At 45.6% G+C, this 27,744-nt stretch overlaps 1 protein-coding gene across 1 annotated transcript in view; it reads left to right on the plus strand.

The window, feature by feature from the left end:
* The window catches only part of ADCY7 (adenylate cyclase 7), a 61,499-nt gene that overhangs the window by 19,942 nt on the left and 13,813 nt on the right, over positions 1–27,744 (plus strand). Inside the window, exons 4-15 of the mRNA XM_056862958.1 lie at positions 3,874–4,023; positions 4,714–4,859; positions 5,811–5,922; positions 8,138–8,265; positions 10,142–10,300; positions 16,854–16,986; positions 20,263–20,451; positions 21,958–22,001; positions 24,021–24,074; positions 24,338–24,418; positions 26,508–26,589; positions 27,269–27,366. Coding sequence (XP_056718936.1) covers positions 3,874–4,023; positions 4,714–4,859; positions 5,811–5,922; positions 8,138–8,265; positions 10,142–10,300; positions 16,854–16,986; positions 20,263–20,451; positions 21,958–22,001; positions 24,021–24,074; positions 24,338–24,418; positions 26,508–26,589; positions 27,269–27,366 — 1,376 coding nt within the window. The remainder of the gene's footprint in view (positions 1–3,873; positions 4,024–4,713; positions 4,860–5,810; positions 5,923–8,137; positions 8,266–10,141; positions 10,301–16,853; positions 16,987–20,262; positions 20,452–21,957; positions 22,002–24,020; positions 24,075–24,337; positions 24,419–26,507; positions 26,590–27,268; positions 27,367–27,744) is intronic.

Here is a 27,744-nt window from a genome sequence, read left to right on the forward strand (position 1 = left end):
AGTTGCGAAGATAGAATCATAGAGTTGGAAGGGGCCATGCAGGCCATCTAGTCCAACCCCCTGCTTAAAGCAGGATCAGCCTACAGCATCCCTGACAAGTGTCTTATCCTCTGCTGCCAACAGGAACAGCTCCCTGACCTCCTCTAAGTGACAGCCCTTCAAATACTTCAAGGAAGCAATCATGTCCCCCCCTCAACCTCCTCTTCTTCAGACTAAACATTCCCAACCTTCTCCGCCAGGAACAGTTTTGTTCAAAGGTAGAACTAGGCGTTTGTTATCCTTGTTTCCTTGGTTCAGTCGCCTTTGAAATGAGTAGGTGGCAACACACACATTTTCTTTAAGTTGTTAACAGTGGCTTTCTTCTCACCTTCGTTAGAAGGTACATGCTGGATCTTCATCGTACCCTTGGCCCTTGATTTATTTAATTTTATTTACTTTACTGACATCCTGCGTTTCTCCCCAACGGGGACCCGAAGTGGCTTACATCGTTCTCCTCACCTCCATTTTATCCTCCCAACAACCCTGTGAGGTGGGTTAGGCTGAGAGTGTGTGACTGGCCCAAGGTCATCCAGCTAGCTTCCATAGCACAAGTGGGGATTTGAACCAGGGTTTCTCAGATCCTAGTCTGACACTTTAACCACTTCACCACACTGGCTGTCCTTGTTGAGTGGACTTCTTCAGGCAAGGATATTGCTTCAGTTTGCCAACATTGGAGTGGATCCTACCCCTGTTCCATCAATCTAGTGAGTAAAATTTGAAGCCCTTGTTCCAACTTAAATGTCTCTTCTTCCAATGGAAGTTGCCTTAGGTTGAAGGAAGGTTCTTTGGAGGAAAGTTGAATCCATTGGCTCCTCAAAGCAATGTGGTATAGTGGTTAAGAACAGCAGGCTCTAATCTGGAGAACCGGGTCTGATTCTCCACTCCTCCACATGAGCGGTGGATTCTAATCCAGCGAACCGGGTTGGTTTCTCCACTCTAACACACAAAACCAGCTGGGTAACCTTGGGCTGGTCACCATTCTCTCAGAACTCTCTCAGCCCCACCTACCTCACAAGGTGTCCGCTGTGGGGAGAGGAAGGGAGGGAGATTGTAAGCCAGTTTGAGTCTTCTTTATGAGGTAAAGAAAATCGGGGTATAAAAACCAACTCTTCTTTTTCTACCTTCTGGCACATCACCAGAGCAAATTCTGCCCGTCCCTGCATGTATTGTTTCCCTCAATTGCTTTTCAGCCGAGCAAATGCATCCTCTTTCACAATTTTTCAATGCTTGTTGTATTCATAATGACAATCCAGAATAAACAACACTCTTGTAGAAAGAGCTTGCGAGGATTTTATTGATTTTTTTTTTTTTTTGCATTGACTGGAAGTTCAGGAGGACAGCAGAGTTCATGGCTGCAGATTAAAATAGGAATGAGAAATGACTTCATTATAAAGGCATTGAAAGATGAAGGTTTGGTGCACAGAACAGATAGTTCTGCTTTGCAACTGCCTTGTCAGACAGAATGCGGAAGAAGCTGAAAACGCAACCTGGGAGATGCAGAAAACCAGAGATGTGTTTCCAGACCTGCATTCCCAAATTCCTTTCAGAAAGCTAGCTGGCATGATAAAAATTTTCGTGCCTACCATGTGCAAATTCTTGTGTGCCTTTGATAGGGTGTGGGGCTGGCCTTGGTAAGCATACAGCACCCATTTCCTTTCCTGCCTGCCCTTGTATATTACGGGCAATGTTCCTTCTTTTCTGGGGCTGTGACAAAGTAGCTTTGTCATAGCAAAGTAGCTTTGTTGGTCTCCTGGTTAACAAAGCCAGCATGGTGGTGTGGTTAAGAGCGTGGTGTAGTGGTTAAGAAAGCCAGCGTGGTGTAGTAGTTAAGAGCGGTGGTTTGGAGCGGTGGACTCTGATCTGGAGAACCGGGTTCGATTCCCCACTCTTCCACATGAGCGGCTGAGGCTAATCTGGTGAACTGGATCTGTTTCCCCACCCCTACACATGAAGCCAGCTGGGCGACCTTGGGCTAGTCACAGCTCTCTTAGAGCGCTCTCTGCCCCACCTACCTCACAGGGTGTCTGTTATGGGGAGGGGAGGTGATTGTAAGCCGGTTTGAGTCTCCCTTAAGTGGTAGAGAAAGTCGGCATATAAAAACCAACTCCTCTTCTTCGATCTCTGGGAGAGCAGCTTTTTATATGCAAAAATCCTTGGTTTAAAGCAGGGGGTCCCCAATTTTATTGATTGAGCCTGTGGGGACTTTGGAATGTTGAGGTGGTATAGAGCAGCAGTTATTCTTATTATTCTTATTATTAATAATAATAATTATTATTTATTGGAGTTGTAGGCTGCCCTTTCCCAGCCAAGGCCAGTCTCAGAGCGGCTCACAACCTTTCATAACAGTTTAAAATTATCCATAAATACACAGCATTTACAACAGCAGATTAAAAACCAGGAGCCTTCAACCACAGCAGTACAGTCTAACATTTATATCAGTTTGTGGAAGTGTAGCAGAGTCGGGGCGAGGGAAACATCTCCTAGTGCTCGGTGAAGAGATTGGAAAGAAAAATGCTGCTGTCATTCGGTTTAGTATATAGGCGCTAGGAGAAAATTAGTGCCCCGTGACGAATTTCTCTCCTGAAAAGTGCTCCGAGACTCAAACAGTTTGGGAACCGCTGGCGTAGAGAGTGCTGCCAAAGAATGGCTGTTATGCGGGGCAAGACTGGCTCGTTGGCTTGCAGAAGAGATGCTGCTGTCGTTTCAGTTTTCAAATGAAAGGGAAGGGTGACCACAAGAAGAGGGATCCAAGCACAAGATGTAAGAGAGTGTGGATCTATGGCCAAGTTTAGCATGCTAGTCAATTGACAGGGAGAGAGCAGCTCTGACTCCCTCCCTCCCTGACAAGATCTTTTGGACTTTATCTCCAAGACAAGCAGTTGCCAAGAAACACACTAGTAGGCACCAAGGCGCCCATGGGTACCTCATTGGGGGATTACTGATTTAATCATTGCTTCTTTCTTTATGAACTAGCTCTGTGTATACAGTTATGGTTGCATGGTTCTAGAGAAGTCCGAAACGTAATGAAGGCACTATTATTTATCGGGGCTTGATTTATAGCATTATCAGGGTTTTTCCTTCTCTGTGTGAGCCGTCCTGACCTTTGTTCTGGGGGGTGGATTTCCTTGAAGCAGGCAGCAGTGATTATAGCCAGTAAACACTGCAACGGCATTTTGTTTGCAACTTCCACAATTATGGGGATTGTGACAATCCATGGTTGTGTGATTGCCATGCTAATGTTGGGGGTATACTTTTAGAAATGGCTACACATGCTTGTGTAGTGGTGAAAGAAGGGGAAAATGGAGATCACGTGATCTGCCTAAGGTCATAGAATTAGCATTGCTGACAGGTGGCCATCTAACCTCTTCTTACAAACCTCCAGGGAAGGAGAGCTCTCCACCTCCTGAGGAAGCCTGTTCCACTGAGGAACCGCTCTAACGGTTAGAAAATTCTTCCTAATGTCTAGACGGAAACTCTTTTGATTTAATATCAACTTGTTGGCTCTGGTTGGGTCTCGAGTTCTGGGCTGTTGACCGTTATTACAACCCCCCCTTGGTTTCTGTATGGTTTTATTTTGTTCTTATTTTATTTTGATATTTAATCCTGGGTTGGTTGTGTTCTTTTAAAGCGCCATCATTATGTTGTTGTTTTTTAGTTGTGTTTTTAACAGTCTAAATTACATTGTATTATGTTTATCGTTGTGAGCCGTCCTGGTAGGCAGGGAGAGGGCAGGATATAAATGTAAATCAATCAATCAATAAAAGAAAATGCCATTTGCCACACAAAACCATCAGACCACAATGTTAGGACTTTCCCCCCTTTTTCTTTTCCCAGGTGCTTGCCAATTCTTTCATTTTCCTTTGCGGCAACCTGATGGGGGCGTTTCACAAGCATCAGATACAAGATGCCTCTCTGGATTTGTACAGATACACTTTAAAATGCATCCAAGTTCAGATGAAGCTGAAGATTGAAAAGAGGCAGCAGGTGAGCACTTTCGGCTTTTCTTAAAATACCGTGGCACTTTATTCTAACGCTGCTTTTCCGTTGCAATCACAAAGCAAGGTTTGTGCTTGATTCAGTTTGTCTGGAGCCACTGATACAGGAAACGTTCTCTTATCAGTACAAGTACCAGTTAAAGCTCGTGAGTGTTTTTCAAATCTGAGTACCATAGCTTGCCTTGGTCCATCAGAGTCAGTATTGTCTACTCTGAGCGGCAGCGGCTCTCCAGGGTCTCAGGCAGAGGTCTTTCACATCATCTACTAGCCTAGTCCCTTTAACTGGAGACCCCGGGGATTGAACTTGGGACCTTCTGCATGCCAAGCAGATGCTCTTCCACTGAGCCACAGCCCCTCCCCCAAGTTGGTTGGAAATTAGTTGATCCAGATGAATGGACTTGTCTGTTAAGCAAGAATCTTCCTCCTCTTTCTTAGTAGATAGGTGTCTTTGGATGTAACTGGAAGTATGCAAGAACGTGAGTTCCATGATGAATCCCACTTCCAGTTTTCCAGCAGTATCTTGTACCCCCAAGAGCCATCTGTATAATTGAGCTTTTTCTCCACTGGGTAAATGTGAGAAAACTTTGGGCGTTATTTTAGACTGAATCAACAGGAGCGTTATTTCCACAGCTCAGGAACGGATTTCTTCTACAACTTCCTTCCTTCCTTTATTTCTTAGGAAAGTTTGCTTTTATCAATACTGCCTGCCCATATCTCTATGGGAATGAAACTAGCGATCATAGAACGCCTGAAAGAAACCAACGATAGGAAGAAGCACGACAACAACTTCCACAGCCTGTATGTGAAACGGCACCAGAACGTGAGGTGAGGTCTAAAAGTGTGTGGTTGCTGTCCCAATTTGTCACAGAAGGAATTGTGCAGGAGGGAGAATCGCTTCTTCTTTACCATTGTCAAGAGATCAGGAAACATTACATGTAAGCTAAACCAATGAAGTAATGGGTGCAGGGAGAATTTGCCCTGAAAAATATTAGTTAACTTCCTCACATGAACACATGAAGCTGCCTTTGTACTGAATCGGACCATTGGTACATCAACCAGCATGGCGTAGTGGTTAAGAGAGGTGGTTTGGAGCAGTGAACTCTGATCTGGAGAACCGGGTTTGATTCCCCACTCCTCCACATGAGCGGCAGAGGCTAATCTGGTGAACTGGATTTGTTTCCCCACTCCTTCACCAGCTGGGTGACCTTGGACAAGTCACAGCTCTCTCAGCCTCACCTATCTCACAGGGTGTCTGTTGTGGGGAGGGGAAGGGAAGGTGATTGTAAGCCGGTTTGATTCTTCCTTAAGTGGTAGAGAAAGTTGGCATATAAAAACCAACTTTTCTTCTTCTTCTTCTTCATCATCATCATCAGTATTGTCTACTCAGACCTGCAGTGTCTCTCCAGGGCCTCAGACTGAGGTCTTTCACATCACCTACTTACCTAGTCCCTTTAACTGGAGATGTTGGGGATCGAACCTGGGACCTTCTGCATGCCAAGCCATGACCCCTTCTCCCTGCATGTGACCTCAGAGTTGCATTAAGCTTAGTTCTTCTTGCTAAACATGAAACACAGGGCAGGACAATCAGATCCTTTTATCTGGATCAGTTATTTATCAAAAACCCGAAGATGAGAGCCACTTCAGTGTGAAGGGGAGGAGAAGGGATGAGGTTTCAGCGGGTGTGAGGAATTTTCAGCGAGGTTTACAGGTCCACATTTCTCCAGTAGAAAAGGGAAGCTGATTAAAGATGTGACTGAATATTATGTCCTTGTCCAGCATCCTGTATGCGGACATTGTCGGATTCACTCGCCTGGCAAGCGATTGCTCTCCCAAAGAGCTGGTTGTGATGCTGAATGAGCTCTTTGGAAAATTCGACCAAATTGCAAAGGTAAGCAACCACTTTTTGGTCATTTTATTGGAGAAAAAGGTTTTATCATCAAGAATTCCCCAAAATTTAGTTATTTCTATATAAATCCAACTCTGTTGTGCTGGATGAATCGCTGGCAATAGACGCTAGCGCTCCTTAACTTGAGGGTTTTAAAAAATTGATTTATATTTTTAAATTGCGATAATAGGTCACAGAAAGCCCATAACAGTTGAATCCATAACAGAAAATCCATAACAATTTTCAAATTCACAGAATTCCAAGTTCTTGTGACTTAGTGTCTTTTGATCTTTGCAGTAATGTTAACTTTAATAATGTGTATATATCCTTTGATTTGTTTAACCGATCACTCTTTGATGGTCTATGCTTTGATTACCAGACTTTAGCAAACACATACACATGAACACATGAAGCTGCCTAATACTGAATCAGACCCTCGGTCCATCAAAGTCAGTCTTGTCTACTCAGACCGGCTGCAGCTCTCCAAGGTCTCAAGCTGAGGTCTTTCACATCACCTACTTGCCTAGTCCCTTTAACTGAAGATGCCGGGGATTAAACCTGGGACCTTCTGCATGCCAAGCAGAGGCTCTGCCACTGAGCTACTGCCCTTCCTCTACTGTTAATAGGCATAACGCAATAGTCTGATTTTGTCTTGGAATAAACACTGTGTAGTTCAGCAAAACGAGTTGAATAGATTTCCTCAAATTCATTCCAAAGGCCACAGACATTGATTGAATTATCAGACCCCAAGAAGAGTTTGCTCTGTCACAGTGCCCCCACATGTGCGAAAAATTCACATTTGGCTAAGCCAAATCCTTCCTTGAGGTTGCGTCCAACTGTGCCTTTCTGTTCATGGAAGGAGCATTCCAGTAATAGTAGGGGCTTTTCCTCCATAGTGAAAGGGATCCAGTCCAATTATTTTATCCCTGTAAAAGGGAAAAACAATAACATTATGTAACTTTGGAGCCCTGTGGCATAGAGTGGTAAGCTGCAGCACTGCAGTCCAAGCTCTGCTCACGACCTGAGTTCGATCCCGATGGAAGTTGGTTTCAGGTAGCCGGCTCGAGGTTGACTCAGTCTTCCGTCCTTCCGAGGTCGGTAAAATGAGTACCCAGCTTGCTGCGGGTAAAGGGAAGATGACTGGGGAAGGCACTGGCAAACCACCCCATAAAACAAAGTCTGCCTATTAAACGTCGGGATGTGACGTCACCCCATGGGTCACGAATGACCCGGTGCTTGCACAGGGGACCTTTACCTTTTTTTAACTTTAGAATATCTCAAGCTTCAGTAAGGTAATAAGATACCAGTCAGTACTCTGAAAGAATATAATTTTAAGACCTATGATTTTCTGGACTCGTTATTTCCAAACTAAAATAAACGTCCATGTTTTTCTCTCTAAAAGATGGTTCTAGAAATCTTGTATTAATGATGTAGGCCTCCATGCTCTGCATAAAAATTCTGTGGCTTTGTAGAGAACTAATCTTTCTGACTACCTCTATTTATGGAAGATTCTATTTCTGACTTATAATTTTTCCAACTGTAAAAATTATAAGTACTAATGATGGGGGAATTATGGCCTTTAAAGTATTTTGTCACTGAACTATATCTCATTAGAGGCAAAGAAGCTACAAGAAAGTAACTTAATTAGGTCTTGACGGATGTGGTAGAATTGAATCATTAAATGTAGTGAAACAACTTGGGCTAAAATAGCATAAATGCGTAATTAAGACGTTTAAAGTTCTGTCTCCTTAATATTTTTTAATATGTTGCCTGCAGGTTGTTTTTTTAAAACTTTGCAGGGACTAGGAGAGGGAGGAGGGAGTCTTGCTAAACTTACAAGTTGCCCTGTTGTATTGCCCATTGGGTAATTGCTGAAAGGGAGGGAGGGCACCTTGGCCATCTTCTGGGCATGGATTAGGGGTCACTGGGGTGTGTGTGTGGGAGGTAGTTGTGAATTTCCTGCATTGTGCAGGGGGTTGGACTAGATGACCCTGGTGGTACCTTCCAACTCTGTGATTCTATGATTCTATCTTGTTAGGAATCCTTGATAAGCTTCTGAGGAACCCGGGAGTTCCTTGCAAAACTGCTGCTTCAGGCAAAATAACCGCAATGACAGATTGGTTTGTTTTCCTCGCTCAATCATGTTATTTACGTTGCTTAAGATAGGCATTTGCTAATCCATATTTATGATGTTTCTGATGACTTCCTTGTTTTGCAGGAAAACGAATGCATGAGGATAAAAATCCTCGGAGACTGTTATTATTGCGTCTCGGGCTTACCTGTGTCCTTGCCCGTACATGCCAAGAACTGTGTGAAAATGGGACTTGACATGTGTGAAGCTATAAAGTAGGTACCCGAAAAATAGAATTTTAAAGCCCTTGGCATTATTTTAGGAAATGTGCATCAGTTAGAGCTTGGAGGATTGTATCCGACAGGTCCGTTCCACTTCTGGAGGTACTTTCTTCCAGCATCAGGTTCCTTCTTCCAGAGGAAAGCACCTCCTCAATTGGAGGGGATCCATGAGATCAAACCAAATATAAATAGTTTGGTAGTATATTGGTGGTGGAAAGTGCCATCAAGTCACAGCCGACTTATGGCAACCTCATAAGGTTTTCAAGGTAAGAGACAAACTAACAGAGTGGGTTTCCATGGCTTCCCTCTGTGTAGCAACCTTGGACTTTCATTGTAGTCTCCCATCAAAGTACTAAGCAGGGCCGGTCCTACTTTGCTTCCAGGTTGAGATCAGACTAGCCTGGGCCATCCAGGTCAAGGCAAGAGATGTTCAGAGGTGGTTTGCCATTGCCTGCCTCTGCATAGCAACCCTGGGCTTCCTTGGTGGTCTCCCATCCAAGTACTAACTGACCCTGCTGTTTAGATACCCTGAGAATGAGACCTAGGCCACAGCCTAGCCCAGTAAGGCTTCATCGCTGATTGGGAGTTTAAATATGGGATTCCCCAAGTCTGATTAAAACAATTCCTTTATACTTCACACTGTATTATACTTTTTGTTATTAATTCCCATGTGGTTCGACCTGCACCCTCTCCCATAATATTAGAACTCCGAGGAAGCCAGTTGGGTTGATGGGCCATAGATTCAGGACAGATAAAAGTACTTCTCTACCCCATGAGCAATTAAATTCTGCAGTTCTTGAATAGAGGGTGTACTGATGGCCGTGAGCATAGATTGCTTTAAAGGGGGATTAGCTCGATTTGTGGAAGATATATCCATCAGTGGCTACTAGCTGTGATGACTAAAGAGAACTGAATCAGACCCTTGGTTTATCAAGTCAGTATTGTCTACTCAGACCGGCAGTGGCTGTCCAGGGTCTCAGGCAAGGGTCTTTCGCATCACCTACTTGCCTAGTCCCTTTAAACTGGAGATGCTGGGGATTGAACCTGGGACCTTCTGCATGCAAAGCAGAGGCTATACCTCTGAGCCACAGCCCCTCCTCTGAATGTAAGTGCTGAGAGGCAACATCAGGGGAAGTCCTTCACCTTTATGCCCTATTGGTTGGGCCCTCAGGCCACTGGTCAGCTGCTGTGTGATAGGATTTTATTTATTTACATTATCTATAGTCCACCTTTATTACTGAGACTCAAGGTAGATTATGTAAATTAAATCAGTACAATCAACAGAATGGGGCATCCAGAAGACAATGCAATAGGATTTGACTTGTAGAGATGTCGTCAACACATTTTAACATTACACATTAGACCCAAGCAAACATTACACAGCAGAAGCCTACTTATACCAACAGATACAACAAACTATACGCAGTGGTATGTTCGACAATCCACACTTTACCCCAAACTTCTTTGTGCACATGAACACATAAAGCTACCTTTTACTGAATCAGACCCTTGGTCTATCAAAGTCAGTATTGTCTACTCAGACTGGCAGCGGCTCTCCAGGGTCTCAGGCAGAGGTCTCTCACATCACCTACTTGCCTAGTCCCTTTAACCGGAGATGGCGGGGATTGATCCTGGGATCTTCTGCATGCCAAGCAGATGCTCTACCACTGAGCCACGGCCCCTTTCTGAACCATGTTGTGCTGGACTAGATGAACTGCTAGTCTGATCCAGCAGGGCTCTTCTTATGTTCACCTGGAACGTTTGTGATTTTCATGCACAGTTCTTTGAGAAAATAAAGATGCAAGTGAGAGCTGTAGGTGTCTTAAAAGGCAGGTGTCTTAAAATTACTGTCTCCTGGTCTTTTTCACAGGCAGGTGAGAGAAGCCACAGGTGTCGACATCAACATGAGAGTCGGCATTCATTCCGGGAACGTCCTTTGTGGGGTGATCGGGCTTCGGAAGTGGCAGTACGATGTTTGGTCTCATGACGTCTCCTTAGCTAACCGTATGGAGTCCGCAGGAGTTCCTGGGTAGGCTGTTTCACTCCTTGTTTTCATTAGGTCGCCACTGAACTAATAAACCAAAACCACACTGTTGTTTTTCTGAGTAATTGAAACGGGGAAACTGGCAAGCTGTTGGCTAATTATGCCGTGCCACTGCCTTGCTACCCTTTTTTCCTAGAATCAGTGAGCCATCAGGAACATGGTGAGCCAATGGTTCTGAATTCCTGCTCTTGACAACCAACACAGGTGTGTTTGACACGTCTTGCATAGATCAATAGGATTTCCTAGCAGTAAATGTTTCTTGGTTCACAGTCCAATACAAGTGTTTCAAGTCTCATATCTTGCAGACAGGTGCCTGTCCTGTCTAGTAAAAACAAAGAAAAGAAAATTGGCAAGTCCTTCTAACTGTGGAGTGGTTCTTTCTGAAACTTGAACTTAATGTTGAGCTCGAATATATCTTCTCTAGCTGAAATCCATTGTTCGTTGTCCTGTGCTCAGAATAATGGGGCTAGAACCTTTCTCTCATTTCCCCCCTGTATTTACATTTCTTAACAAACCTCATTATTGCTCTGTCTCCATATATGACAGTGGAGGGTTCGTGTATATTATATCACTTTTGAGGAATGCTAAGTGCTGGGGTGTGAATGGAAATAGCCAATGATAATCCCAGAAGAAGCGCAAACCTGGAACCATTTCATGGGATGGCATGAATATGTTTGCACAGTTTTACGCAGGTTAGAGGTGTAGCTGGTGGTTTTGGCTTAAACAACTGGTAACTTTGTATGGCTTTCAGACCCTTCCTTCAATGCTCATTTATTAATTGAAGAACATTCCTATGCTGTCTTTCCACACAAATATGGTCCCCAAGGCAACAAACACTGAAAGATTAAAATGATAGACATTAAAACAACATTTAAATAGAAGTGTATGTGTAGTGGTTAAGAGCGGTGGCCTGGAGAACCGGCTTTGATTCCCCACTCCACCTGAGCAGCAGACTCTAATCTGGGGAATCGAGTTGGTTTCCCCACTCCTCCACATGAGCGGTGGAGGCTGATCTGGTGAACTGGATTTGTTTCCCTACTCCTACACGTAAAGCCAGCTGGGTGACCTTGGGCTAGTCAGTCTCTCAACCTCTCCTACCTCACAGGGTGTCTGTTGTGCAGAGGGGAAGGGAAGGTGATTGTAAGCCTGTTTGATTCTTCCTTAAGTGGTAGAGGAAGTCGGCATATAAAAACCACCTCTCCTTCTTCAAGGGGCCTTCTGTTTGACACCCCTGATGTCTATGATTGATTTGTAGGGTCGTCACTGGATGATTGCATCTTGTGGTGAGTTGCATGGCTCAGAGAGTCCACACCTTCCACAGCCAGCCACTGTGTACATGGAGATATCAGATTGCATACATGCATGTGCAAACCAGCTTGTTTGTTTTTCGAGCGTATCTTGTGACATACAGGGCGCTTGTTCCCTTTCGCCTGCTTCGATGAACCTCGGTCCATGGGCCCTTGTTACCCACCCCTAATCCATAGGGTCAAAGAACTAAAAAGGATCTCTGACTGGCCATCTAGTTTAACTTGGCCAACTTTATTATAAATATTAATTGTTCGATGAACTAGATGTGGTGTTCTTGGAGTTTAACGCTGTGATTCAAGATCTGTGGCTTTGCTCGCTCAAGTGTGATGCTTATTTGCAAAGCGAATTTTCCGCTTTGCCTGTCGTAATCCGAACAGGGTGTTAACCTCGCAAGCAGTGATGCTGCACAAAGTAGACACCAGTGTGTGTTGACTGACTGTCTGCTGACTTCTTAAATGATCTTAAATGACGGTGATGCACCCAGGTTGGGAATTTCCTGTGGCAGTGATGGACCTTCCCGGATTGATTGCACCATTGACGTGAGCTCTTTGTTGGTCTGGTGCTAGGAGAGCAACCATGTCCCGTGTATATGCTATGGCTGGATCCAAACGTCGCACAAAAACTGCAGCCCAAATAACAGTCTTGTGATTACTGTTTATGGCTTTTGTTTCAAAAACAGTAATTAAGGAGGAGGAGGAGGAGTCATGAGATGGCTTAAGGACTAGCAAATGTATTGTGTCATAAGCTTTCATCAGCCTGAACCCACTTGGTCATGGCTCTGGATCACAAAAACGTATGTCACAACCTATGCCCACGTCAAGTGTGCTCTGATTCTTGAAAGCATATGACATGTTGAAGGGGTATTTAATGAGGGGTCAGCAGCTTGCAGTTAGTCCACGTGTGGTCTGCCAGTCCTCGTGGTTTCCGGCCCAAAGAGTGTCCACATGAAGCTGCCTCATACTGAATCAGACCCTTGGTCCATCAAAGTCAGGATTGTCTACTCAGACTGGCAGCGGCTCTCCGGGGTCTCAGGCAGAGGTCTTTCACATCACCTACCTGCCTAGTCACTTTAACTGGAGATGGCGGGGATTGAACCTGGGGCTGTCTGTATGCCAAGCAGATGCTCTACCACTGAGCTGTCCTCAACCAGGGCCAGGGCTTTCTCGGCCTGGCTGCAGCCTGGTGGAACTCTTTCTAATGAGACCAGGGCCCAGCAGGATTTAACGCGGTTCCGCAGGGCCTGTAAGACAGAGATGTTCTGCCAGCCCTACGGTTGAGGGCAGCAGCGGTTTCCATCATAGCTAGCCTCCCTCCCACCGCCTTCTAATTTCCATCTTCTGAGTTTAATAGGGGTTCCTGGTTGCTTTTCCCCGGGCTTGCTATGGACCTGTGGCGTTATATGGCCGCCAATCTGTTTATTAATATTGTTATTGTTAGATTTTTTTTGAGTTGGATTTATATTTTACGTGATTATATATTGGCTTTTAATTGATGTTCGCCGCTCTGAGCCCGGCTTTGGCCGGGACAGAGGGCGGGATAGAAATGCAAATAAATAAAATACATGTCGGTGGCCTTTGGGGTGGATCCCAGTGTTTGTGTTGAAATGTGGCCTTTTCCCTTAACATTTTCAGAGCTTCCGAGGTCTTTACAAAGTTCATCCAGTTACAGTAGATGTTCCGTGTCTCTGTTTCGACTACTAGACTGAGGATGCTCGTGTATAGCAGTACGGCTTTCCTTCTAACAATTAGCTGTGATACATTTCGTGCCTGACGATGCTTTCATCGCATTCCAGAGTTTCTCCCACGGTGCGAATAGTAACCACGTGGCTTCTTCCAGGGGTCTGAACCATGCCCACAAGGGTTGCCAGATTTATCGGCCCCCTGTGGCGAGGGTTCAGGACCACAAAGATGGAGTCCTGAAACACTGCTGAAGTATTGTTGAAATCTGGCTTAGATAAAGAGTTCTCCTTTTGGCTTAAAGATACTGAAAGTGATATAAATCGTACTAATTAACTGGATTAAAGTGACTTAATTAACTTAAAATGTTAAAAATTATGGATATTATGTAGATGAACAGAAACAATACAGATGACCTTTTGTCTGTGTACAGACTGAGGAGGTGTATCCATTTAGGAGACAGCCACAATATTGACAAGGTCCAACTAGAGTGACCATTTTAAGTGGAGGAGAAAATATGTTTTTCAAGTGCAGTCTTATTTACCGTGTGACCCAGAACATTGTCTTAGAAGATCGATGATATTAGCCAGCTGAGTAAACTCTCGGATTGATAGTACATTGTGTTATATGTATAGATGTTGCTGTTGAGGGCTTCCAGCCCCGTTTCAAGAGCTCTTCAGTCACTTGTTCAAAGGGGGAAGAGGGTTTTCTGTATAAACCTAAATCCATGTTGATGGGTTTCTTGGCACATTTGCAAGTTGTCCTTGAAAATAAACTGGGATGGCCAATTTGAATGCTGTGGGAAGTTTATAACAAATCTCCAGGCATCAGCTCATATGAATCAGTATATATAATTATATCAGCATGGCTAAGTTTGTGGTTACCTAAATCTGCAGACTGGAGCCGTGAGCAGACAAGACACATCTTTCTTCAAAAAAGAGAAAAGCCCCAGGTTTGCAGAAAAACCTTTAATCTTAAAAAGAAAAAAACCACTGGGGGGGTTTAACCCTCCCCAAAGTAACAGAAGTTGTACCTGTAACTTTAAGAAAAAATGCCCTCTGTGGCTGTTGCTATGCAATCACAACAGTATTGCCAGCCTTCATGTCTTGGTTCTGTCAGTAAAAGACAGGGGGAAGGGCAGGGCCCTTTCCAGAGCTGTTTTGATCTTTGAGGGAAGACCCATTGGGGCAGGCTGGCAGCAACCACCACATGACTTGCATGACTCACCCGGTCCAGTTCCCTACTGTTCAACAGCAGCCACCGCAGAAAAGCCAGTGTGATGTAATGGTTAGAGTTTCAAATTAGGATCTGGGAGATCTAGTTCCATTTGCCACTCAGCTAGGGAAGTTTGCTGGAAGACCTTGGGTGAGTCACATAGTCTTAGACTAACCTATCTCACAAAGTTGTTGTGAAGATAAAATGGAAGAGAGTGAAGTAAGCTGCTTTGGGTCTCCACTGTGGAGAAAGGTGGGGTATAAATGTAGTTAATAAATATAAGTGAAGACGTTAGGCCGATAAAAGCTAGGCTGGTTGGTGGGTGGGAAGGGGAGTAGATATAGGGAAAGGAGAGGGGATACGGAGGCTGCCAGGAGGAGGGAAAAGGTTCTTGTAGGTTCTTCACTGTGCAACTGGGCCGGGCCTGGTGGCTGGCACTATGCAATTCTGCCAGAGTTGAACACACGAAGCTGCCTTATACTGAATCAGACCCTTGGTCCATCAAAGTCAGTATTGTCTACTCAGACCAGCAGCGGCTCTCCAGGGTCTCAGGGAGAGGTCTTTCACATCACCTATTTGCCTAGTCCCTTTAACTGGAGATGCCGGGGATTGAACCTGAGACCTTCTGTATGCCATTGCCAAGCAGATGCTCTACCACTGAGCCACGACCCTCTCCTTTTCCCAGGGAGAGCCTGCTAGGGGTTGGTAAGGAGGGAAAATCGAAGGTGGAGTGATGGGGGGGTGGGAGATAAAAGTAGGTCGGCCTGTGGGTAGAAAGGAGCTAAGGAGGCAAGAAAAGTTGAAAGGCTATGGGGGCTTTCATGGAGGCAGGCAATGGTGAACCACCTCTGAACGTCTCTTGCGTTTAAAGCCCTACAGGCTCGCCGTAAGTCAGCTGTGTCTTGACAACACACACAGACACGCATGTGTGAGAGAGACAATATGCATGTAATTAACATTAGTTTGCATCAAATTTGTGCGCTGTGCTGAATACTTCTACACGGTAATGTAGTATTATTCATAGCTCCATGAATATACATGGCTCTTTGAAGACTTACATAAGCAAAGGAGACACATCTGTGCCGGTAAAGAAACTTGCTATCTGAATTTCATGTTTGGGGGGGGGAGGGTTGATGCGGGGGAGAAAGGGAGAGAAACCCAGTTATATTGCATAGTGAGCACTAAGAAGTTAGGCCCAGTGGCTTCATGGAATTGGTTGGCTTTTGAAGGGAGAGGTAGAGATGGGGGTACCACGCAAAATTTATTGGGGCAGACTTTGGGCAAGGAAGAACGGAGGGAGCAGCTGACTTGATTTTATTGCTTTTAATATGATTAACTTTTCCCTTTGGTAGATTTTTGCATAACATTAAGAGAAAAGCAAAACAGAGAATGGGATACTAACGGGTCTGTCTTAAGGGTGGGGAAAAGCCTTCCCGGCTTATTCCTGGGTAACATGTATGCAGTATGAAGATGCTCAAAGGACTGTTGGATACAGACGCCTGCAGGACATCCAAGCAGATTAATAGGTGCTGCTGTTGACCCTACTAACAGTGGGATTCGAAGGAGAGTTACTCCAATCTAAGCCCTTTCAGATGGGCTTAGACCGGAGCAACTCTCTTTAGAATTGCACTGTAAGGGTCTACCTACAATGTTTATCAGGTAGAGTCCTTCTCGGGTCTATTTAGTGAGGCTTACTCCCAGGAAAGCGTTATTAGGATTGCACTGTAGCAGGGCTACCCATCTGGCTTTGAACACATGAAGCTGCCTTCTACTGAATCAGACCCTTGGTCTATCAAAGTCAGTATTGTCTACTCAGACTGGCAGCGGCTCTCCAGGGTCTCAGGCAGAGGTCTTTCACATCACCTACAAGCCTAGTCCCTTTAACTGTAAATGGCGGGGATTGAACCTGGGACCTTCTGCATGCCAAACAGAGGCTCTACCATTGAGCCATAGCCCCATTATCCCATGTGTGTGTGTGTATGTGTTTCTTTGGTCTTAATAAATGGCTTTACCCGTACTTTCTTTTTGGATTAATAACCGTCGTTGCTTAATTTGTGGGAAATAATATATTTGGCTACAGTTATTTTGACTTTTGCAAAGAGAGAGACTACACACAGTTAAAGAGGAATGTACCGTGATGGATTGCCAATAGGCAAAGCTGTTAAGTAGCAACGGCCGCCAGGATCCTGGAATTGTCTGCCAAGGCGTGAAGCTGTTCAGAAGCACAGACGTGTCAACAACAGCCATTGATATGGAAATGAATCACTTACAGTGACCTTTCTGGGGGTGGGGGCGAAAGAAGTTTAAGTCCTTTGTGTTCCCTCTCTTTGCCTTTCCAGTCGCGTTCACATCACTGAAGCAACGCTGAATCACCTAGGCAAAGCCTACGAAGTGGAAGAAGGCAATGGATGTCTCAGAGACCCGTACCTCAAAGCCATGAATATCACAACTTACTTGGTGATTGATCCAAGGGTAGGTATGCTCTTACATGTGTGTTAAGTGCCCTCGAGTCACTTCCAACTCTTGCCGGCCTTATAAATCAATGTCCTCCAAAGTGTCCTATCCCTAACAGCCTTGCTTAGATCTTGCAAACTGAGGGCCGTGGCTTCCTTTATAGAGTCAATCCATCTCTTGTTGGGTCTTCCTCTTTTCCTGCTGCCCTCCACTTTTCCTAGCATGACTGTCTTTTCCAGTGACTCATGTCTTCTCATCATGTGACCAAAGTACGATAGCCTCAGTGTTGCCTGAGAGTCTTCTCTCATTGGCTTATGTGCTGTGATGTCATTGCATTCTGACTGTTGAGGAGGAAGCAGGCTGCAACAAAATGATTTCGAACGTTAGGTGAGGAAGTGGGTTAAAGAGTGGATCCTTTTAACTGGAGATGCCAGGGATTGAACCTGGGACCTTTTACATGCCAAGGAGAGGCTCTTGCATTGAGCCACAATTCCTCCTCTTTGTGGCATGAAATTAAATAACAATCCCTGATAAATAACAGCCTTTGTTAAAGGGACAGGACATTATTTCCCCCCCTCCAGGGAATTGGCAACCCTAATAGAAAGCTAGGACTGTGGACAGTGGGGGGCAGGGCTTGTGGCTGTATAACAAGGCTAAAGCATTAGATGTTCAGTTGCCAGGGAGTGCAGATCCATGAACCAATAACTTTTAGCACTCGGTCTCCAAGGAGCATTTCAACAAGTATCCAGAAAAGGCTGTTCTTTAACTACGTGTAATTAAAAAGACTACGCTGGAAGCCGCCCACCTTCTGTCTAAGTGCAGCGATATCGGCATTGTGAGAAGCGGCAATTAAGCGAAACGGGAGTGCTCTGGGGCCGATCCGGTTTGCACCGCTCGGCTCCCAAACAGCATTTTTGTTTCGCCGAGTGCGATTTCTAAGGCTCAGACCGGAGACCTCATCAGCTGGGTCACCGCCTCTTTTCCCTGACAGAAATGACTGAAATTGGTTTGCAATTAATACGGGATTGAGCTTGGCTGGAAAGGTGGGGTACATGCGTGCGAGAGAGAGGGGTGGTGGAACAGCAGCAGACACAGCTCTTGGTCAAAACCGCACCTTCTGTTACATGATCAGCTCATACTGATTTCTTCATAATAGGGGGTAGCAGTCCAGCCACAGAGAGAGCAAAACCCGATCTGGGGGTAACGGACCTTTGGAGATGTGCAGAGTTCTTTCCAGTAGGGGAGGCAGCGTGGAATAGCCCAATTTCGTCAGATTTCAGAAGCTAAGCAGGGTCATGTGAACACATGAAGCTGCCTTATATCGAATCAGACCCTTGGTCCATCAAAGTCAGTATTGTCTACTCAGACCAGCAGCGTCTCAGGCAGAGGTCTTTCACATCACCTACCTGCCTAGTCCCTTTAACTGGAGATGCCGGGGGTCGAACCTCGGACTTTCTGTGTGCCAAGCAGATGCTCTACCACTGAGCCACAGCCCCTCCCCAAAAAGCTTGCAGGTCACACTTGAAGCTGCCTTCTACTGAATCAGACCCTTGGTCCATCAAAATTAGTATTGTCTACTCAGACTGGCAGTGGCTCTCCAGGGTCTCAGGCAGAGGTCTTTCACATCACCTACTCGCCTAGTCCCTTTAACTGGAGATGCCGGGGCTTGAACCTGGGACCTTCTGCATGCCAAGCAGAGGCTCTACCACTGAGCCACAGCCCTGGTTAGTATTTGGATGGGAGACCACCAAGGAATACCATGATTTTGATGCAGAGGAAGGCACTGGCAAGCCACCTCTGTTAGTCTCTTACCTTGAAAACCCCATGGGGGTCGCCATAAGTTGGCTGTGACTTGACGGCACTTTACACACAAACACACAGAGCTCTTTCCAGCCTAAACTTCTGCTCAAATCCCCCACCCCAGTTTTTCAAATTAATTTTAAGAATCATCTAGTAAAAGCATCATTTCATGATCATATCTGTGGGGTAATATTGGCCCATACGAGTTCTGTCTTACCCATTCACACACTTGCTACAGGAATACATAGAGCTGCAGTGTACTGAATCAGACCATTGGTCCATCAACATCAGTAATGCCTACTTAAAATTGGCAGCTGATCTCCAGGGTTTCAGGTAGTGGTCTTTCACGTCCCCTACTAAACAATCCTTTCAGCTGGAGATGCCTGGGATTGAACCTGGGGCCTTCTGCATGCCAAGTGGATGCTCTATATCTAAGTCACAGCCCCACCCATGTTTGGGGAGGTGAGTCAGGTTTACACTAGCAGTTGATGTATGCCTTTGTGTTTCAGCACCTTCTGAAATTCTTAGCTGACCTTCTAAAATTCTTAGCTGGGTCCTTCTCCTCCATTTCCCCCCTAGTGTTCTTTGGGGAGAAAGTGTCCAGAATGTTCTTTGATTACTGTTACAGGGATGCATGGCTATGTCAGAACTGATTATTGCAAAACCCAAGGATGTGCTTCCTTGAGTTTTGCAATCAACAGTTTTGATAGAGGTCTATAAAATTATGCATGGTTTGGAGATAGGGAGAAGCATTTCTCCCTCTCTCGTAATACTAGAACGTGGGGTCATCTGCTGAAGCTGGAGGGTAAAAGATTCAAAACAGATAAAAGGAAGTATTTCTTCATAGAAGACATAGTTAAATGGTGGAACTCCCTGCCCCAGGATGTGGTGATGGCTGCCAACTTGGAAGGCTTGAAGAGGGGAGTGGACATGTTCATGGAGGAGAGGGCTATTCACGGCTATTAGTAAAAATGGATACTAGTCATGATGCATACCTATTTTGTCCAGGATCAGAGGAGAATACCTGTTATATTAGGTGCTGTGGAACACATGCAGAATGGTGCTGCTGCAGTCATCTTGTTTGTGAGCTTCCTAGAGGCACTTGGTTGGCCGCTGTGTGAACAGACTGCTGGACTTGATGGGCCTTTGTCTGATCCAGCATGGCTTTTCTTATGTTCTTATGAGTGGACGTGTCCATGGAGGAGAGGGCTATCCATGGTTACCAGTCAAAATTAATATGAGTCATGCTGCATACCTATCCTGTCCAGGATCAGAGGAGCATGCCTATTATATTAGGTGTTTTGGAACACAGGCAGGACAATGCTGCTGCTGTCATCTTGTTTGTGGGCTTCCTAGAGGCACCTGGTTGGCCGCTGTGTGAACAGACTGTAGTACTTGATGGGCCTTGGTCTGATCCAGCATGGCCTTTCTTATGTTCTTTTTTTGACCTTCTTAAAATGCATGTGTTTTCTCTCCCCCACCCTCGGTTTTCAGTCCAAGCAACGGTCCTCCAATAACCATCAGATCTCCGAAGCCAGAGGGCACGATGGGCTGAAGATCAGAGCCTCTGTGCGGATGACCCGATATTTGGAGTCTTGGGGTGCAGCCCGGCCGTTTGCTCACCTCAACCATCGAGAGAGTGTGAGCAGTGACACCTCCGCGCCAGGCAGGAAGCAGCGAAAGGTGACGCTCTGCTCTGGTTTTCAGAGGCTCCCGAGGGCCAAAGTAGACGGGATGTTTGCTGTGTGGTCTCTATGGGGAGTCGCAGTTCCCTGTGGGAACTCTGTTTAGCAGCATTGCAGAATCATTGACCATTGATTCTGGTCAGGGCTGTGGTGTGGGAAGAGAAAGGGGCTCCTGGCTCCTCCCTGCTGTTTCCTGGCCCAAAACAGTGCCAAGGTGGGAGCATTATTTGCCCCTTCGGAGGGCTGCACGTGTAACATTCAGTGCATGTTCGGCCATCTGACTGGCCAAATAATGTCCTCCTGGGCAGTTTCAGCTCTGGAAAACGGCACAGGCAGGAACCCCTCTGCTCCTCGTGCCACAGTCCTGATCTGAATCAGGCCACTGGTGGTGACACACAGCTGCAACTGGGAACTTGTGTAAACCATCACGTTTGATGCAGCTAACTTTGAGGTGCTGTGGAGTGAGGTGGGGACGTGTCTGAACAGACAGATCCTACTACTGCCATCGGTTAAGGCAGCCCCTGCCAGTTTTAGTGGGTTGGGAGAGAAATCTGCAAAATCCCAGAAACCCATGTCTTCCTTAGCCCTATTGTTCTGTCCCAGATGGGGTTTCTGTGTCATATCTGCAGAACAAAAAGGAGACAAGTTTTAAATGTCAATTTACAGAAAACACCTTTGGTTGAAGGAGACTGGTATGTTTAGCCTGGAGAGGAGGTGACTGAGAGGTGATATGATAACCATCTTCAATTACTTGAAGGGCTGTCATCTAGAGGATGGTGCCAAGTTGTCTTCTGTTGCCCCAGAAGGTCGGACCAGAACCAACGGGTTGAAATAAAATCAGAAGAGTTTCCACCTAGACATTAGGAAGAATTTTCTAACAGTTAGAGCAGTTCCTCAGTGGAACAGGCTTCCTCGGGAGGTGGTGAGCGCTCCTTCCCTGGAAGTTTTTAAGCAGAGGCTAGATGGCCATCTGTTAGCAAGGCTGATTCTGTGAATTTAGGCAGATTGTGAGAGGGAGGGCAGGAAGGGTTCTGTCAGTGTTTGGCTCTCGTGGCCCTTTCTTACATGCCCAGGGTAATGCTGATTGGCACTTTGGGGTCAGGAAGCAATTTCCCTCTAGACCAAATTGGCCAGGGATCCTTGAAGATTTTTTTGTCCATCTTCTGGGCATGGGGTAGGGGTCACTGGGTGTGTGTGGTGGGGGAGAGGTAGTTGTGAATTTCCTGCAGGGGGTTGGACTAGATGACCCTTAGGGTCCCTTCCAACTCTGATTCTATGATTCTATGCCATTCTTTCTGCCATACTACAAAATAGCAGGGGGCTTAGGTTGTTCCCATCATAGAGCCTCTTCCTGAGAGGGAAGCGTGACCCCTCCACCTCTTTCATTATGTGAACAGACACCCATCCCACTATTTAGGAGAGAAAGAGAGAAAACACATGTTTGAATGTATTTTTTATAGATTTACATGTATGAAGGAGAAAAAAACTCTTCTCTCTTGCCTAGGAGATGACGTTGTATCTGGCAAACCGGCAGAGGGCTTCAGAGAGGCAAGTTACACCCCATTTTGATTCTTCTCTTGGGTTCCCATCACATTTTGCATCTGTAATTGTGTGGCCTGCCCCGGACTATTGGAGTATGAGACCAGAAAAGCGTCTCTACAGAGTTTAAAATGGGGATTTCCAATCATGTTTGGGGAACGCAAGTCGTAAATATCTTTACTAGGGCTACGGTGTTTATTTGCGACATTTTATCGTTAAGTTGCAAAAACAGCAAATGTACATGCGATGTACATGACTGACATCTTAGAAGAGGCATTCTTTTGCACTTGGGAGAGCGTGCCTCTTCTCAATTTGTGCCTACGGAGATGTGCGTGCATCTTGTAAAAACAAGCCGTCAACTGATGGCATGCCTGTGATTTCCCAGCCGTTCCATACAATTGATTGTGGATGTTCAGTGAGATACTTTTCAAGTTGTAGACATTATTTGCAAATCACGCAAATCTCCAAATCCATTGGAAGGCCAAGGAGTAACTTTGCTGCATCAGAATTTCTTCTTCTGAATGTTCTTATTGCTTGTGTACGCTGGATCTCGTCCATTTATAACTGCACATTTGTGCTGTGGGTTTGGTGTTGGCGCTTGTAATTCCTCTCTTTTTCCCCTGCACTGTTTGATTTCCAATTTATTTTTCTTAGCAGATAAGTACCAAAACTCCAACATCCTCATACCACCTATGGCAAAATGGTAGATAGGAAACGGGTTAAATGTGTACGATCACCTTTACTAGTTCTCTGTCGAAGCTTCCTTCCTGAAGCTTCTTTCCCCCAGCAGAGGCAACTGTCTGGGTTTTGATACGTGCATTATTACGATCTGAGGAGACTTTTTAGAAAGGGATGATACAGGTTCACACGGCATAGGATCATTCACATGTATTGGCCAGGATAACTAAATGGAACCTCCAACTACACTTTCACACATGCTTAATAATGCACTTTCAATCCACTCTCAATGCACAATGCAGCTGGATTTTGCTGTGTGAAACGGCAAAACCCACTTGCAAACAGTCGTTAAAGTGCATTGAAAGTGGATTGAAAGTGCATTATTAAGCATGTGTGAAAGCACCCCAAGTCTCAAGACAATATGTATTTTGGACAGAGCCAATGTGGTGTAGTGGATGGAGTAGGAAGAGTAGGCCCTGGGTGACTCAGAAGAGGTAGAGTTGGTTTTTATATGCCTACTTTCTTTAGCACTTAAGGAAGAAACAACCCGGCTTACAATCGCCTTCCCCTCCCCACAACAGAGGAGTCTCCCCACAAATGAGGATTCTCTTTTCACAGCCATCCCCCTCTCTCCTGCATCCCCCAGCTCCCAAGTGGTGCTGAACACAAGCTTGAACCCTGTCAAAACGACAGCAGAGGAGACCCAAGAGAGAAACGCATCTGCTTCTCTCCTCCCTCTGCCAGATGCTCCTGTATTTTGGTGCTAAAGTTGCTCTGAGCACCAAACATAGCAATTCCCCCGTTCCATCGATGCAAAGTGCCAACCGTGTCCCACGTTAGTTAATTACAAAAAAATGTGCTTCTGCTGTTCGGCGGGGGGTGGGGGGAGAAGAGTTGCGATCTAATACAACTCTTGCACAATTAATTCCGTTTCATAGGGTTGCCATGTCGGCCTGCCATAGAACATCTAGATTCGAACCCAGTAGCCCCTTAGAGACCATCAAGAGTTTCCGGGTGTAAGCTCTCGAGAACCAACGCTCTCAAAGGTATCTGATGAAGGGAGCGCTGACTCTCGAAAGCTTATAGCCCAAAACTGTTGTTGATCTCTGATGGGCTACCAGACTCGAATCGAACAATTAAGTCAGTTTCTGAGACTTTTCCCTCTGGAAGTGGTGCAACGTTTTTAATTTTTGTTTTAAAGGAGAGAGACTTATTTATTTTTTAGCTTGACAACCCTCTGAAGAATGATTGCTCATAATGACAGTCTTGTCTTGTATGATTAATTTGATTGCTACTAATGAATGCAAATAGAGCCGCTGTATGACATCCAACACCTTTTTCTCTCTCTAGTCTGGATGGCCGTAGGCCAGAACGTGTCTGTCCTCCTTCCATTGTAAACTATAAGTGAGTGTCTTTTTTTCTCCCCTTATTCTTCTGTCTGTGTTTTTCTAACTGTCCACCGCAGAAGGGTTTTTTCCAATTTCTTGCCCTCCTACCCAAAGAAACTATTCGTTGAATGAAAAGATACCCCTTCGTACCTTGTTGCTCATACTTCTCTGACAGTGTAAAAGGGCAGGTTTCTTTGGCGGGGTGTGTGGATGTAACGGTTGCAAGTCCCAAATTGTCATGACGATAAATAACCACTTATTTTCCATGTCTGTGTTTAGAAACACTTCTCAGAAGGGAAGGATGGAAGAAGAAATTCACGACAAGATGCTGTCAACCATCGAAGGACTGAGTTCAGCCAAGTAATTACTGTCTTATCTTCCTGTTCTTAAGAGAATTGCCTCATCTAGCCAGCATGGTGTAGTGGTTAAGAGTGGTGGTTTGGAGCGGTGGGCTCTCATCTGGAGAACCGGGACTCTGATCTGAAGAACTCTGATCTGGAGACTCTGATCTGGAGAACCAGGTTCGACTCCCCACTCCTCTACATGAGCGGTGGAGGCTAATCTGGAGAACTGGGTTGGTTTCCCCTCTCCTCCACATGAAGCCAGCTGGGTCACCTTGGGCTAGTCACAGCTTTTAGAGCTCTCTCAGCCCCACCCACCTCACAGGGTATCTGTTGTGGGGAGGGGAAGGGAAGGTGATTGTAGGCCGGTTTGAGTCTCCCTTAAGTGGTAGAGAAAGTCGGCATATAAAAACCAACTCTTCTTCTTCTTCTTCTTCTTCTTCATCTACTGAAAAGGGGGAGGAAGAGGAAGGGGAGTTTTCGGTTCTTATTTTATGTAGCCTGCTCTGCAAACCCCACCCCTCCATCTCAAAAATGTGTGGGCTGTGGTTTATCAGCGCTCAGCGAACATGCTCTTTCCACTTCCTCCCACTTTACATTTTGTAGACGTTTTCTCAACAGGCTCTGGGGCTGAAACCCCGCACCTTTGCAGAGATGTCAGCTTTGAGAAACAGTACCACAAAAGAAAACTTTTGTTGGAAAAGAGACGAAATAATTGGGACTGTTGTTTTGCGAAAGCATAGCCTAGCAGCCGTTCAATGTGATGAGGGCGTCCTCCATTGGTGGCAGTTTTGGAGAAGAAGAAAAAAAGTGTTACAGAATGGGAAATTGAGAAAGGGCTTCACATCTCCCTTTGTCAAATGGTTAGATTCACACGAAGCTGCCTTATACTGAATCAGACTTTTGGTCCATCAAAGTCAGTATTGTCTACTCAGACCAGAAGCGGTTCTCCAGGGTCTCAGGCAGAGGTCTTTCACATAGCCTCCTTGCCTAGTCCCTTTACCTGGAGATGCTGGGGATTGAACCTGGGACCTTCTGCATGCCAAGCGGATGCTCTACCACTAAGCCACAGCCCCTCCCCAGGGGAGCTCTGACTCTCAGAAGTTTATACCCTGGAAATCTTGTTGGTCTAAGTTGCTCCTGGACTTGAATCTTGCTCCAAAATGAATTTTAGTGCTTTTTGCTCCAACTTCTTTAACCACCAACCAGCCTACTACATAGTAGGTGTTCAGTTTGCACAGAGGCTGAAGAACAAGTGCTAGATCCATAAGTACTTTAAAAGGTTACTGTGTGCAAATTGGCTGCCTCTAGTCCCTGCTTTTCCAGTAATACTTGGTGGGCTCCCAAAGACATCCTTAGAACTGGGTGTTAATGAGGCGCTAACAAGTTTTCCCCACCCCCAAATGCTGCAAATCACTTCTCCCCGGCACCATGTGAACAGAGGATTCCTTTGTTAAAGGAAAAGTGAAGCTTGGACAAACAGACCCTTCAACTCGGGATAATACTTAGCATTTATATACTGCCCAATTTCTTCCAAGTGCTTTTAGCTTCATTATCTTAATTATCACCACAACCTTGTAAAGTAGATCCTAATAATACAATATTGCTATTGCAGGATGATAATACTGCAATATAGGGTTGCCAGGTCCCTCGGGAGGTTTTTGGGGTGGAGCCTGAGGAGGGCGGGATTTGGAGAGGGGAGGGACTTCAATGCCATAGAGTCCAATTGTCAAAGCGGCCATTTTCTCCAGGGGAACTGATCTCTGTCAGTTGGAGATCAGTTGTAACAGCGGGAGATCTCCAGCTAGTACCTGGAGGTTTGCAACCCTACTGCAATAGCAATATTGTATTATTAGGATCTACTGTACACATTTGTGGTATTATTATCCTGCAGTCAGGGAGTATGGACTGAGGCAAAGAGAGAGTGTGTATGGGGGAGCCTACAACCCCCCTTAAGCTAATGGCACAGTGAGATTTGAACTGGGGACTTGTGGTCTCTGTAAGTCACAATGCCACGCTAGCTCTCAGGAGTCCGGACTTCCCCCTTGCATTTTCATCTTTCTGTATTTTCCCTGTGTTTCTCAGCGGTGCTTTCTTTTTTACTGCAGGCCCTGGTGCGGAAACACCGATGACTTTCGTGGGCTATGTGGATTTCTGCTGTTCTTCGTAGAGATGGGACTCGAAAAAGAGGTTGGTGAGAGATTAATAGACCTCTCTGGCGTGTTTAAAAATAAACCAGCCCCAAGCCGAGAAGGCATCCCTCTCTTGAGTCGCGCTTTCAGAGGGAAGGCCGACCTAACGGGTCTGAGCTCCGCAGGAAGTGTTGCGGCTTTCCTTTTCGTAGAATCTTGTGAGGGGTGCAAGAATAGGTTGGGCGGCAGCTTGGTGTAGTGGTTAAAAGCGGTGGTTTGGAGCGGTGGACTCTGATCTGGAGAACTGGGTTTGATTCCCCACTCCACGTGAGCAGTGGAGGCTAATCTGGTGAACTGGATTTGTTTCCCCACTCCTGCACACGAAGCCTGCTGGGTGACCTTCGGCTAGTCACAGCTCTGTTAGAGCTCTCTCAGCCCCACCTTCTTCACAGGGTGTCTGTTGTGGGGAGGGGGAGGGGAGGTGATTGTAAGCCGGTTTGAGTCTTCCTTAAGTGGTAGAGAAAGTTGGCATATAAAAAACATTTCTTCTTCTGCTGCTGCTGCTGCTGCTGCTGAAATTGGGAGATTTCCAGTTCCCACTTGGAAGCTGACAACCCTACTAGCACTTGAAATTTTTTTTTTACTGCAGAAGAAGCTAGTTTACTGCAAGAAGCTAGTTGTCAGGAGCCGAACAAAACTTGTGTTATCTGTGCTCAGGTTGTGCCATTTCGTTTCAGTATCGTACAATCTCTATTCCGAAACTGAGGAGCTATTTCGTCTGCGCCAGCGTCGTATTACTGTGTATGTTTCTGGTACAGATATTCATAATGCCAAGGTAAGAATGTTTTTTTCCTTTTAAAATCTGTTCTATGGCCATGCGCAATAAACATGACTGCCTGACTGCCTGAAACACACAATCCAGTTTGTACCAAACCGCAAAATCAGCAGAACTTGATTAAACTTCAGTCCAGCCAGATAAAATGAGGTTGTGGGGGAGGCTTCTGGGCTGAAGAACGTCAATCATTCTGGTCTCTCCTATAGATCCTTAAAACCCCAATTTTCCAAAATCAAATAAACACAAACGTTTATTAAAAGATTGGTAGTGTGTAAGCTATGCATTCCTTGAAGGGCTGAGAGCCAGCATGGTGTAGTGGTTTAGAGCGGCGGACTCTAATCTGGAGAACCAGGTTTGATTCCCCACTCCTTCCCATGC

This window comes from Euleptes europaea, chromosome 17 (genome assembly GCF_029931775.1).
Source record: "Euleptes europaea isolate rEulEur1 chromosome 17, rEulEur1.hap1, whole genome shotgun sequence".
NCBI classification, from domain to species: domain Eukaryota; kingdom Metazoa; phylum Chordata; class Lepidosauria; order Squamata; family Sphaerodactylidae; genus Euleptes; species Euleptes europaea.